Below are 14,244 nucleotides of genomic sequence, written 5' to 3'. Positions count from 1 at the left end.
AAGACACTTCAAACTCCCAGATCGCTTTTTCATCCCCTATTTGCATGTTCACATCATTTCTCAACAATGAATTTCCCTCTGAAGTTATGCTACGTTAAATTAAATGATGAATAAATTATCGATTATTCTGGTTTTAATATTCTTCGACGATATTCGGGGAATTGGCCTCTCTTTGTCAATGGAATTTTAAGAGGGGGTAATTTGCACGAACCGACTGAATAGAATTCACGTAACGTGGGTTCTATCAGTCATGATTGTCGTGCTGAATGGGAAGGTTTACCATTGGAGACCATGGTTTGTTCCATGTGTACTCCCACTCGGGAGAATTTGGTGAGGAGAATTAAATCTTTCATTGTGACTTATCAATATATGCCCCAGTGGCCAACATATCTAATAATATAACAATGAAATAATATAATAATATAATAATATAATAATATCATAATACAATAATATAATAAATTATTCAGTCAATTTCGAATTAACTGAATAATTTATAATTGATTAAGTAATTCAGTAGCAAAGAGGTAAAACGAGATAAGTTGACTTATCTCTCGGTCAAATTTTTTACCAATATCCCCTAATCTAAGGGAGATAGCGACATTGTTGTCATACCCTTTATTATAGTACTCAATTTTCTTCACAAAAAAGGTTCTGATAATAATTTTGTTATCTTCCGTAGATTTTGAGATATTTATCAGCGACTGGTCAATAGTGAGGAGTGACTCATCTCGTTTCACCACTTCACTATTGAATTCATAATTAATTGAATAAAATAATTAAGAGAATAATTTGGACTTATTGATTCATTCAATTGCAGTTAATTAGCATTTTAATTTTCAGAAGATTTTGAGAACGTAGAAGGGGCATCTCCAAAACTTCCGCCAGAATGTAGAACAATTAATGAGCTAATTAACTAGATTTTCGCTGTCGTAACAAGAGAGCAAAACGGAGAACTTTATTATAAAATTCAACACAATGAAAAAACTTCTCACCTGACGGACATGATTGGACAACAAAAAACATATAAAAAAGTTAGTATTCAAATATTTTCATTTTTTCATTTTTAATCTTTTCAATTTATTCACAAATAAGTGCGAGAGAAGACTACTTACTTAGACGAAAGCGGGAAGAGCGATGTCACGTAGTCGATTGTTTAAAGTTCAATCTCTAATTAAAAAATTATTCAAATAAAGTATAAAATCAATGAGATGATTTAAAAAATCGCCATTTGACAACTGTGAATTGTCTCCTCTCAGGACTGGCGTGCACTTAGTCGTGGATTAGGGGCTGAGAATCGGCGTTGTCATCGCCAGAAGCATCACCAGATCCGCAGATACCTGAATTCATCCGATGAATCTGGACAAAAATCATCAGAGGCTTCATCGAGGGACTCTCGAGGTCCTTCAGTGAAGACCATCATTGGTCCACCCCCCATGAGTCGACAAGTGGTCCAGACTCCACTTGAGTCCAGGGGTCAGCTCATCGCCAATGACTTCTTCCTTTAACTAGTAATACGAGAATTGAGACAATCGATCTGGAGGGAGTGGAAAAATGGACCACTTCATGCTGGTCTCTGTGTGAGTGGACAAACCATTCGAGACTGCATTCAGGCCCTTCAACACGTGACCATCATGTCTAATAAGCTGGTGATTCTTCTGGGAGCTGAGGACATCTATAATTGCAGGACGTCATTGGATATTCAACAAGATTACGAGAAACTTCTGGAACTCTTGGGAACGAAATTTGCGTATGCGACTGAATCGATTACTCTGTGTACGATTCCTCCCCTGGGAAATACCAATTGGTTGGATCAACCCTGTCAGTTTTCTACCCTGAGGGCTCTGAACTCTTTTATCATCGATTTGGCTGACACTCAGGGGTATCAGTTGGTGGATTTTTTCAGTCATTTTTCAAACATCCGGGGATCACCGAAATACGAACTCTTTCAAGTGTGAGTAGACTAAGGACTTCATTTAAAGATTGTGTGGGATATTTTCAGTTGAGGAGCATAATATAATTTACTAGATTTTGTTCATAAAAAATATTTAATAGAAGAGTTCAATAGGAGGCACTTTTTTGCAAGTTATCGCATTAAAGAAAATTCTGAATTTTCTAGGTTTTTTACATTTTATTTTCTTCTTCTTATCACGAAAATCAAACAATGAAGCTTTTAAAATCGTTTGAGAAAACTTTCGAACTTGCGAACCAAAAACATTCATAATGAAGATCTGAAGAATGGAAGTTGTACTGAAAAATTGAATACGATAGATGATTTTTAATATTTTTCATACAAAATTTGAATATTGAACCTTGAATCGAACTTCAATTATTTTTCTTTCTTTGCTATTGAACTTGAATTATTTTTTTCAATTAAAGTATTGATGGGTGTATAAAAGAACGAAAACACAATAACTAGATTATACTTTTTCCTTAATAAACACAAAAACCGTAGACAGGATACCCTTTGTCAAACCGTTTGTCAAAGAAATTTTAAAAGTTTAAAAATGATTTGTCAAGTTTCCCTCAAATTTATGCCAATCAAAGCTAATTCTCACCATTTTTAATGACAAAATTAATACGTAATAAATATAAATATAAATACGAATATTAAAAATGTGGATAAATTGCTGGTCAAGTCATGTTCTGAAATTTTGATTCAACGAATTTTTTAAAATTATTTTCAGGAAACCTAGGAGAGTTTCAACAAGGGCGTCAATTAGCAATGCCCCTCATCAACAAGGTCTACCAAAGTGCTCGTCATTAGTAACAGTAAAATAGCTTTGTAATTCTTAGCTAGAGATGCAGCCTCAATTGGGAGAAAGAACTGTCATCAAATTATAACTTTTAAATAAAAATTTCGCACATCTCCCTCTGATCAGGATAATTCTGGGACTTCATCCAATTGAATTGATTTCTTTTTCCAAACTTTTGGAAATCAATTTTCCTTGGTGTTCGTCGATAGAATTTAATTCTGTTTAGAGAACCAACTCTCCAGGATTTTTTATTAAAAGTTGAGGCTAGAATTTGATGATAATAAACGCTGTTTCTCACAATTGATCTGGCATCTCACGCTTTTTAGCTCGCGAATTACTGTATTGTTTAATGGACATTAATTAAATAATCGAATTTTAATTGTAAATACTACGTGTGACACTTTTAAACAAAAAAGAGCGAAACGACGAAAGGAAAATTGTCTGTGATAATTATCTGTTATTTAACTTATCATAAACTAACGATGTAACTATGTAATTATAAGATTGAAACGAGGAACAGTCATGTATTAATTGATAATGTGTCAATTTTCAATTGTCATAATAAAACAATTGCCTTTGAGAATTCTGTTTATTGAGTATTTTAATTTACATGGGAATATTTATAACTAATAAATTTCAAAGGAATTTTCGAATAATTTCGCAAGATCCTCTTCGCTCTGTTCCCTGGGCGCTAGTTTTGTAATTCGATGCTAGAAAAATTGAATGGAATAAAATCAATCAGCGATTTTCTACGAACTTCTATCAGAAATTAAATCATGAGGGAAGGGATAAAACCATTTAAGTCCAACCTCTATTTGTGAATCTAAGAGAAATTAAAGAATAATTTTCATAATAATGTTTTTTTTGGAGTCAATTAACTGCTCCAAAAATTCTTTTCGATCACGGTTTAAGATTGTTCTCGAGCAAATATTCTATTTTAGTTTATTTCCAAATTTTTATAGTGAGAAGTTAAAACAAAGAGCTGCAAAATGTGCTTTTTTAGTAAAAGATTATCAGCTTTGAGATTATCAGCTTTGAACTTGAGATAGAAAATTTTCAAATTCAGATTAAAATGATTCAAACACGTAAATATTAAAAATCAAGGGCTCGACAGTTTCCCAAAAAAAAAAATGTTTAATTGTGGAGTCGAAGTCGTAGTATTGATAACAATCCAAAAAATTTAACTGATTGACCGTTCTTTTTTCGAGGAATAGCTAGAGAAAATTATCCAGTCAACCGTAAAAATCGTGTTGAACGATTTTCCCAATTTGCATGTGAATGGCTTATTAATTATAATTAAAAATAATTTTAAACATAGATAATGATGACCTACCTGTGGTAATGTGCCATTGACAAGTATCGGAATGTCGTCTTTCTTAAATCCAATTTTTCCAAGGCCATTTTCAATTTTCATGGCACTCATGAAATTTCTGACAGTGTCAGCGAGAATTTTTCCAGCATCCGCACGTTTGACAGTTTTAACATTGGCACCGAGTAATTCAGCAGCCTCAATATGTCTATCTGGACACGCTGGGGCTGTGAATGAAAATACTGCTGGTGCTGAGATCACTACAGACAGGCCATGAGGAACTATGGGATGATCAGCACTGTAGCCCTGAAGAAAATCATTAAATCAAACTGACATTTCAACGCTTAATGAATTTAACTATTAATTTTTCAGGTATATTTGCGGTATTTAGATATATACAAAAAGCATCTAATATATTAATACCAATTTAATAGATTATAATAAATGAATAACTCATATATTTAGTTAATAAGATTTTTTAGTAGAAAATCATCGCTATGCGACGAAAAATAGGAAAATGTCATGAATTCATTGACGAAAATTCTCTATTTCTATCTTCATTAAAAATACTTTCCATAAGTTTTTTTACATTTTTTTATTGCATTCAGGGCGGAGATAAACAGATTCAAAATTTTTTTTATGAAAAGCCTTCGTCTTCTGAATATAAGACACGATAACAGGGAAACTAGACACCAAAGGATCAAACCAGAGAACGAAAGATCGAAAGCTATAATTGGCGATAAAGACATCTAAAAACGAAAACATAAAAGAAAAAGACTAAAATAATCAAAACCGTGATCTTAACGATATGTAAACAATTTTGCGCATTAGTAAAATATATATATATATATATAGTTTATAAGAAAGAGGAAATACAAGGACGTGTGTGAAACTGTAAAGTAGCAACAATGAAAAAATATATCTATCTATTCATTTTTTATAGTTCACTGACAGTAATCGATAATTTCAAAGAGCCAAAATTCTGATTTATCAATGTGGCAGTTACTAATACAAATAAAAAACTCATTCAGGTACCCCTTCGCTATATTAAATTTATATTTTTCAAAAGTCATCATAAAAAATTTCGAAATTCAATGAGTCGATGGAGAACAAAAAATGTTTTTATCAAATATCCATTTACATGAAAGGAGTATTTATTTTTTTAAAATTATATTTCTTAGGCCTAATTACTCCCGATAGGCATCAACTTGGGTTTAAATTATGATAATCATATTACTCTAGAAGATGAGTATTTTGCATATGATCTTGAATGAACTCTATTGATAATCATTTCGTTTTTCTAAATTTCTGATTTTCTTGAGGGAAGAATTTCAATGAATTATTTATGTTCATGATAATGGCAGGGATTCACTCAACGTTATAATTAACATGATCATGTTCTAGAGCAATCTAAGTGATGCAATTCAAACTTAATTAGAATTGTCAAGGAATTACTTGATTTGAGAAATGAAGAATTTAAAAAATTAACATTTTTCTGAAGTAAATGGACATTTGGTGAAAATAATTTTTTTTCTCAGTCTACACAGTTTATTTTCGAGATATCGACAGCCTCCATGTTAGTCGTTTTCATAATACGAATAGAATATACAATAAAATTTGTAGAATATAAAAAAATTTGTTTTTGGGGAAATTAAAAAAACTTTCCAAAAAAAATTACCTCAGGATGAAATCCCTTGGGGGCATTTCCACTGATGGGATAAGACAACCCATGACACAGATGTACCCCAGCATTACCAAATCCGACTCCAGCCATTGTGCTGGCCAAGTGCATGTTGCTTCTTGCCTCGAGGTCATCAGGATGATAAACAGCCCTCTGGAAGTACTTCCTCATGACACCCAGTGCAAAACGGGCCCATACGTCACTCACAGGGTTGCTCCCCTGATAAGCAGGTCGCAATATGGGATTCGGGGGACAGGGGGTTCTCTCAGTGTATGGGATCGCCGTGAAGGACTCCAGTGCATGGCACAAGACATCAAACCCAGAATATGCGCAGACCCTTTCAGGAAGACTCAGCGTGTGTTCTGGATCGATCAACCCCAGAGTCGGCCTCAGTGCTCGATTGGCAATCCCAGTTTTTGCCTTCAGAGGTCGATAATCGAATATTGCAACACCTGTTGTCTCTGAACCGGTTCCTGATGTTGTGGGTACAGCTATGAGAGGCTTCAGATTCACCAGGACTGGTTTGGATTTACCTATTGGGGCGTTTACATAGTCCAGGAACTCGGCTTGAGGATCAGATGAGTAGAGATTTGCTGCTTTGCAGGTGTCCATTACTGAGCCTCCGCCTACCTAGAAACGATTCACCGATTTTCCTTTGGTGATATTGAGGCTCTCCTTTCAACTGTTATTCGTAAAATTTTTTGGTGAATATTTAATTTCCAAAAAATTATCTTATTAAAAGCACCCCTTCCTTTTTCCTTCTGATTAAGTTTAAGGAAAAAATTTAGTGTCACATTGTGAAAGTTTGTTTTTCATCTTTTTCTAAAGAGTAAAGAGATTTTAGATTGATTTCTGTTTTCATCTTCATAATTTCGATTTAAATATAAATAGAGCCACAATAAAACTCACGTTAATTAACAATCAGCACTGCAGTGCAGGCAATCAGTTTTGTTATGGAATAAAAATATCATAGAAAAATGCAGTTATGATATTACCCTTATGTGATCGTAATTTATAATGTTGAGATGAGTGCACTTGACTTGCACCTGATGGTGGACCACTGATTTCGAGTAAACTTAACACACTCAGTGGTCTTGTGTCAAATGAAGACTTTAAATTCACATTAGTGTATTTAGTTGACTTCCATGAAGATATTAAATATGAAAGCAGTCAAACATTTCTCTTTCAGTGATTAAGAGGCTATTTTAAATTGTTTATCATCTCATCTTTTCATCATTGCAAATCCATTATTAGAATTTAATACTGATTTATATAAAGAACTGATTTTTTAGAAATCAGAGCTGTTGTTCTCCTTATATGAAACAATTTCCACTTTGTCGATTAAATTAGAAGCAGCTTTTAATTGCTTATTGGACTTTAATTCAAATTTACGTAAAGATAGATTGATTTGAAGATTTTCATCCCTGCATAATTTAAATAAATCCCCCAAGAAAGTAAATGATTCTGGAAAAAAATCTTTTTTTAGTATAGAGACAAAACGAAGTTTTTCATATAAATTAGAATTACAAGACATTGCCCATAAGCAATTAAAAAGTTCTTTTAAATTCATCAAAACAGTGAAACCTAATTAATATAATAAAAACATCATGTCTAACTCTGAAAAGAGGAGTACATGATCTATCATATACTGATCACCTGAAGACTTAATTTCATTAAATTTTACCTATTTATCATGTGATATTAAATGACATCCTCTAATTGGCCGACCTCTTAATTGGGAGATTTTGTAACATGTTCCACGATATTTCAAATGAAATGTCGCTCAATGGATCCTGAGCTCTACCCAAAATTTTTTTAATTCACCGACGTCCTCTCTGAAATACAATTAAATCGATCTAGGATTTCACTAGTGAATAAATACTCACAGCTACGAATACGTCGTAATTTCCCTTCTTGGCAAATTCAATGGAATCCTGAAGACTCGCTTCAGTTGGCTCCACTCTAACTCTATCATAAATATCGAAATCTACTCCATATTTCGTCAAGCTGTCCACCGCAGCTTTCACAGGAGAAAGAGTCACGAGATTTGGGTCTGTCATTAGACAGACCCTTTTGCTGTTCAAATTTAGTATATCCATTCCTAGTTCTCTTGTTACTCCCACGCCAAAGCGAACGCTGGAACACGCCATCTAAAATAGAATAAAATTCCCGAAAATAGAAGAGCCAAATTATTTAATCTCACAGGATTTGATAAGGATTTTAAATATCGAAGAAATATGGGGGGAGTACCCCGAAGGTATTCAAAATTTTGAAAAACCGTTTTACATATATGATGCGTTTTTATGGTTGTTTAATAAATTATAGGAGCACAGTATCTCAAATAAGTCGTTCCGTACGTGCTGAAACCGCCATGACGTTGAAGAAGTCGAAAATAAGAGAATATAATATGAAAAAATTCAATAAAACACAATTTAAAAAATGGGAAATCTAGATGTGACTAAAAATACAATTAAATTAAAAGAATTAAATTAATGACATCAGTAGCGAAGAGGTAAACTACAAAAAGTCAAAACTGCAAATTTCCATAATTAAGTATTTAACTCCGAAACCAGAGATTTGATGAGAAAACGTTGTAAGTACTTTCTATAGAATATTTCATCAGCTACAAAAAAGGTCTTCTGAGATTTTCTCCTAAAATTATTCGTTTCTGAGATAAATGCAGAATTATCGAAAATTTCAGTGTTAACTTATTATAGTTCAGCACTTTGCCACTAAAATAAATTTTGAATAAATCGTGGTTCAATCTAGTAGATGATCAAAAATAATTTTGACATTAAAAAACATCCCAAGTATACAAATATACATCAGCAAACAAAAAAATTATTTACCATTTTTTCTTGTATCCCATTGTGTCCTAGATTGAACTATTAGCACATTTGACCCTCTGAATTAATTGAAAACCCCATTTTTAGCATTTTTCGGACAATCACAACTAAAAAACGACAAAATTTGATTTTCAATTTTTTTTTAGTTTGTTAATAATACCCCATTGTGCCCCCAACTCTATGCAACCCCAGTAGTATCGAAGACACGAATGAAGCATTCGAGGATTAACAAATCATTGGCAAATAAGAGATTTCAACATAACGGATCAACCGAAATGACTGCCCTTCCCATAGGCAACCCGTTTTGCCCCAGCCTCCTCTAACTACCTAAAAGAATGCAAACTTCAGATCGAAAATGTTAAAGTACAAAAAAAATGTAATAGATGAATGTAAAAATACTGAGTGTTATTAACCCAAACCATGCGTTACACGACTTTAAAATTATGAAAAAAATTATGACATTTCCTAAAGTATTGTTACTGTCTGGTGAGGGATCTGGTTCGGGGAATATTTTTAAGAGATGGGCGAGATGAGAGTGGATACCGGAGGATGATTGAGAGGGTTAAAAAATCACTGCACGTGTTGATCACTAAACAGAGTGACTTTTTATTATTAAAAATAATGTCACATACATACGTCACCAATAGCAAAGAAGGTCGCTATAAAAGCGCCGTAAAAAAACTAATTGAGCGCGGTATAATTGTTTACTAACGACGGTCTATATGCTGAGCGGAACAAAGAGAAGACCTAGAGAACTTGCGCACGAGATATCTGAGATGCTATCGCACAAGGATCCGGAAGTCGATTGCGGGTCATTGGTCAAGAGACCGCAGGTGCCCCAATTCCGGGGTCACCAGACCCATCTAGAACAATCTGGAAGGATTGTTCCCTATCTAGTACGTGGCGCCTTCCGTGTCATGAGTCTCCGTATGAGTGTGAGAAAACTTCGATTAAAAACCGACCATAATCCCCTGCCGTCAGCAACTGCTGACGTTATTGAGCTAGTCTGAAACAGAGAACTATTAAAACAATGCCAGGGCTACAGGTTTAGTCGAAGGTTAATATAGCCACTGGGGTGCACCGACGATGATCAAATGCTAGCGCAGTCCGAATCGTTGGAGGCGTAAATTCCGCAGAGACAGGCTGACTAGCTTCCGCTCAAGCACAGCGTCCAAGATGAAGAGCGTAAATCTGCATCAAGGTGTGGACGAGAACGAAGCTAGCGATGCACTCGGTTGTAGAGACTGTAAGACGATGATCAAGATGATGGTCAAGAGAAGACCTGGAGGAGCTGATCTTATAGTTGATCTGGCATCGCTGTTCAAAACGGTCGTTAGAGATGAGCGACGTTCGAAAAAAACCGTTGATCGAGGACCAAACGACATGATCCTTAAGGATGGCCGAAGATAGATAGCCTCAAGGCTTCTACACGAGAAACATCTTTCACCTGAGTGGTGCATATAGCTTGGATCCACAGAAAATTCTGACTCTGAGCAAAACTTGTTGAGGTGACCAAGAGAGGCAGAAGCCGGAGGATTCAATCCTCGTGAGCCAGCATTCAGTTGAGAAGATCAAGGGAGCCACTGCTGAATTGAGCTACTCTCCCTTCTAGAGCAACCTTGTTGAGATACAAGGCTCTTCACATCCCTGGAAAGAGTCCAAGAGAAAACGGTCAATGTGACTACTGGAGGGCACTCCGATGATCCAACGCCAGTACAGCCAGAATCGGTGGAGGCGTAAATTCCGCAGATCCGAACCGACCAGCTTCCGCTCCAGTCCAGGCTTCGAGCTGAAGGGCGTAAATCTTCAACAAGGTCTGAACAAGAGCAGAGTGAGAGGTGCGCTCAGCGGTTGAGATGCTCCTGTTACGAGCAACCTGGAGTGTACGGGAATGCCCAATCGAGAGCCAACAGAGGCGAACAGGCGTCACTGGTTGAACCTGCTCGGCAGCAGCAGAGATGGCCCGCAGAGGGTGAGTTTCGACGCTAACCCGACGTCGATGATCAAGGGTATCCATAGCTTGGAGAAAACGTGAACCAGGACCTTGTAGAGGGCCTTGTAGAGACGATCTAAATGATGGAGAACTAGTGCTGAAGTTGAGTGAAACAGTAGCTTGCAGAGAATTTCCAAAATATCAGGAACCAATTATGAAGTTTGAGTGAAACAGGAGCTCGTAGAGAATATCCAAATAGCCAGGAGCTTGCAGAGAAGAACCAAGAAGCCAGGCGTTTGTAGAGCAAGTCTAGTACTCCAGGACCTACTTGACAAGAGCAAATGACACAGGAACGTGTAGCGAATATCTACGTAGGAGATGGTTGAGAGACGAAGAAAGATGTGGATGTGGCTATCGAAGACCTACCAAGTCCATATTGAAGAGCTTCCGGAACCCTCTGCCCTCACGATGCTTCCACATCACGTGTCAAGGTCATCCCGTCCGCACCAACAGTTGGTAACCGGCTCGGAGATAACCTATGATCCGTCATCAGAGTTAAGAGCAGACAAGGCAACATGCACGATGGTCCAGCTGAATAATTATGATTCTAGGAATTTGCCCTTAATCAGCACTCTCATCTAGACTTGAGTTTCCGGACACTTGGACGGTCGAGACAGCAGCCTCCTTGCTGGTACCCTCGGGCGTTGATACCGAGACCAGGATGTCGAGAGACTCTACGACTCTAGACATCTGCGGAGTCAAGCCTGAGACGACGAGTGATTCTGTACTTCCCCTCTGGTGCGGCTCGGTGAGTCGAACGCTTGGTCAAGCGACCCCGCCTGAGTAAGTATTTTGTAGGGCATGACAGCAGCCCTCGATTGGGCGGAGCGAGATTTCGTCTCGTGGAGAAGCGAATGGTGAGCCCTGCGGCAGACTTGACAAGTGGTTGTCGTCCGGCAGAGTACTTGTCTGTGCTTTCCCAAGCAGTTCCAACAGAGAAAGAGACGGTCGACGGCTGCTTCCCGGTCTTGGAACGAGAGCGCGAGAAATCCTTGGCAATGAGAGATATAATGATCCCCGTCGCAGAAGGAGCATGGATATTGTGCTTTTCGAGTGGACTTTAGTTTCGCTGGGTCAGCGAGGGAATCCGTTGAAGTATGTAGGGCAGGCCTGACTGATGAGATGCGTTCAACCTTCCTACTATTTCTTTCCGTCTTGACATCCGGCTGAGAGAGACCAAATCCGCGGGTTGAACGTTGACCTGACTTAACCGTTGAGATCAGCTGATGAGCATCCGTTTGCGTAGCAACGGTATTCGTCGGTCTAGTCGACACAGAAGCACTGCAAGCGTCCTGGAGAATTGCAAGTTGAATCCTTGCAACGGCATAGTGACCAAGAGCTTGGTCGTAAACTTTACTGGTGAAGTAGGACGAGCTGAACAATTCGGTTGGACTAACGTCCAGCTGACCCGAGAGGAGTTTCTCATGAGTAGCTTCTAGTTTGTTATAGTATTCGTCGAGTAGAAGGGACTTAGTGCGAAGAGCTACAGCGCAGTTATCCGGAGCTGAGTGTTGCTGGAGTCCGGAAGCTAGATGTTCAATAAATTTGGCGCGAGACCACTGGAGATTCAGAGTAGCTTCCAGAGAAGACATGTCCAACATACCGCAGGTCAATAATCTCCGGAATAAGCCAAGGATTGCCGGGGTGAGCCGACAACAATTGCTGATGGTCTACAGTACCCGCAGGAGGTCGATTTTGCCCTGAGTGTGGTCTATAATACCCTGGATGAGGACGTCACCGGTCAATAATACCCGGGGTGAGTCTAAACTTTCCCCAACCCACCGTTGCGGCAATTCAAAAATTTCCCGCCAACGGTGCGCGGTTGCGACGGCCCTGAAGATGAACTTGGAAGGGGTAGGGCGATGAGCACAGGTTACCCGTCCTTGAAGAGCTGCGAGAAGAACCAGTTGAGCATCGCTTGAGCTTGTCGACATGAAATCCTCTGGAGGGGGGACGCTACGCGTTGAGCACCACTGTTCAACCCTGCTGTTCAATTATCACTCCCGAAATATGCGCAAAAACCAGAAAATATCCCGCAAATCCGGCTCGAAGGACCAAAATGTCTGGGCGGGATCTGGTACGGGGAATATTTTTAAGAGATGGGCGAGATGAGAGTGGATCCGGGAGGATGATTCAGAGGGTCAACAAAATCACTGCACGTGTCGATCACTAAACAGAGTCACTTTTTATTATTAAAAATAATGTCAAAGACACGCGTCAGCAAAAGCGTCGTAAAAAAACTAATTGAGCGCGGTATAATTGTTTATTAACGACGGTCTATATGATGAGCGGAACAAAGAGAAGACCTAGAGAATTTGCACACGGGATATCTGAAATGCTATCGCACAAGGATCGGGAAGTCGATTGAGAACGGGTCATTGGTCAACAGACCGCAGGTGCCCTAATTCCGGGGTCACCAGACCCATCTAGAACAATTCGGAAGGATTATAGCCCTATCCAGTACATGGCGCCTTCCGTGTCATAGGTGAAAAGGCCATGAATCATCCGAGTGAGTCGGTCAAGATGCGTGAGACAGGTAAATCTGAGAGAGCACGACAAGAGTATGTATGTGTGTAGAGCGTGTCCGTATGAGTGTGAAAAAACTTCAGTTAAAAACCGAAAAATTACATTATCTTGAATTTACCTCAAATGCATATTCTTTCGAGGGAACGTTATTACTGACGTCACTCATCGCAGCGAAATCTGGATTGGCATGAGCTGGACATTTGCATCTAAAAAATTAATCAAAAAGTAAAATAAGTCATTTCTAAACTTCATTAGTCACATGCTTCGTCAAAGAAACTTTCGAAAAAAACAGTGAAATAATTCACTTTCAATTGATCTATTCTATATTTGTAATTAAAACAAATAGTTCATCAAAAACTGGTGAATAGTACAAATACTTCATATATACAAATTTTAAACTTTAAAAAATAACAAAAAAATTAAAAATTGGTCAATAGTCAGTAGAGATTTATCTCGTTCTGCCCCTTCGCCAGGGAATTATTCACACGTCTCGTTTTCCTTCCACGACGAGGAGACATTAGTGAGTCCCTTTCACTCATATTTTGCATAAAAATGCAGACAGATCGGCTCCAACCACAATCTCAACATTAAAAGATCATTGGTTTACTCACGATTGGGATGAAATCACTTGTAGTAAATCGATGACACGTTTTCTAGGATACATAGTCGAATCTCCACTTTGAGAATCAACAAATCAATGAATATTGATCAATGATTGAGCACTGATTCTACCGGTTGACGTGATCAAGTCGAAAGTTGTTATTGCATCTGGACCAGTGCATTACAACTGAGAGCTGCATGAGCACAACTAGTCAGTTCACTGTACCCTATCCCCACGACTCGGTAATTGTCGACTGAATTCCTATGTTTATCTCACTTGTGCTGCCTTATTGCTTGTATCTCCTTTTTATTCATTCGCAAACGAGGTGTGTGTCGAGCTCAATTACTCTGATTTCTCGGTTGTGCTATTGCACAGAGAAAAGAAATTATTTTGGCTAAATATTCACTGACTTCAGCGAAGAATTTATTCGTTTGAGGTAATATTTCTTCGATTAAGTCATCCGCAGGGAAACCCAGATCATGAAAACATCGTAAAATAATCAGCGCTGATAAGTCATGAATGTTCAGCAATT

General features: G+C 37.8%; 2 protein-coding genes across 2 annotated transcripts; one reads left to right on the top strand and one right to left on the bottom strand.

Annotated features, from left to right (window-relative positions):
- The first annotated feature begins 221 nt into the window (after positions 1-221).
- Positions 222-3,339, top strand: LOC135173183 (maternal effect protein oskar-like). The gene is given in 4 exon segments (XM_064139907.1): positions 222-330; positions 844-1,034; positions 1,260-1,954; positions 2,688-3,339. Coding segments are annotated over 3 exon segments (819 nt in total). The 5' UTR covers positions 222-330; positions 844-1,004; the 3' UTR covers positions 2,782-3,339.
- LOC135173182 (probable hydroxyacid-oxoacid transhydrogenase, mitochondrial) lies at positions 3,075-14,164 on the bottom strand. The gene is made up of 6 exons (XM_064139906.1): positions 13,723-14,164; positions 13,230-13,317; positions 7,633-7,896; positions 5,744-6,376; positions 4,090-4,371; positions 3,075-3,466 (listed from the first exon to the last, which is right to left on the bottom strand). Exons 1-6 carry the CDS (start codon positions 13,773-13,775, stop codon positions 3,383-3,385), a joined length of 1,404 nt encoding a protein of 467 aa, XP_063995976.1. The 5' UTR covers positions 13,776-14,164; the 3' UTR covers positions 3,075-3,382.
- Positions 14,165-14,244: the final 80 nt, after the last annotated feature.

This window comes from Diachasmimorpha longicaudata, chromosome 2 (genome assembly GCF_034640455.1).
Source record: "Diachasmimorpha longicaudata isolate KC_UGA_2023 chromosome 2, iyDiaLong2, whole genome shotgun sequence".
Classification (NCBI taxonomy): domain Eukaryota; kingdom Metazoa; phylum Arthropoda; class Insecta; order Hymenoptera; family Braconidae; genus Diachasmimorpha; species Diachasmimorpha longicaudata.
Note: the sequence above shows the minus strand (reverse complement) of the source record. Positions and strands in the feature narration are given on the sequence as shown.

Excerpts from the sequence above, each read along its gene's own strand:
- LOC135173182 (XM_064139906.1), bottom strand. The coding sequence starts at position 13,775 with ATGTATCCTAGAAAACGTGTCATCGATTTACTACAAGTGATTTCATCC. Across the intron at positions 13,318-13,722 it reads CAAGTGATTTCATCCCAATC|ATGCAAATGTCCAGCTCATG; the intron begins GTGAGTAAACCA and ends TTAATTTTTTAG. Across the intron at positions 6,377-7,632 it reads ATTACGACGTATTCGTAGCT|GTAGGCGGAGGCTCAGTAAT; the intron begins GTGAGTATTTAT and ends AATCGTTTCTAG.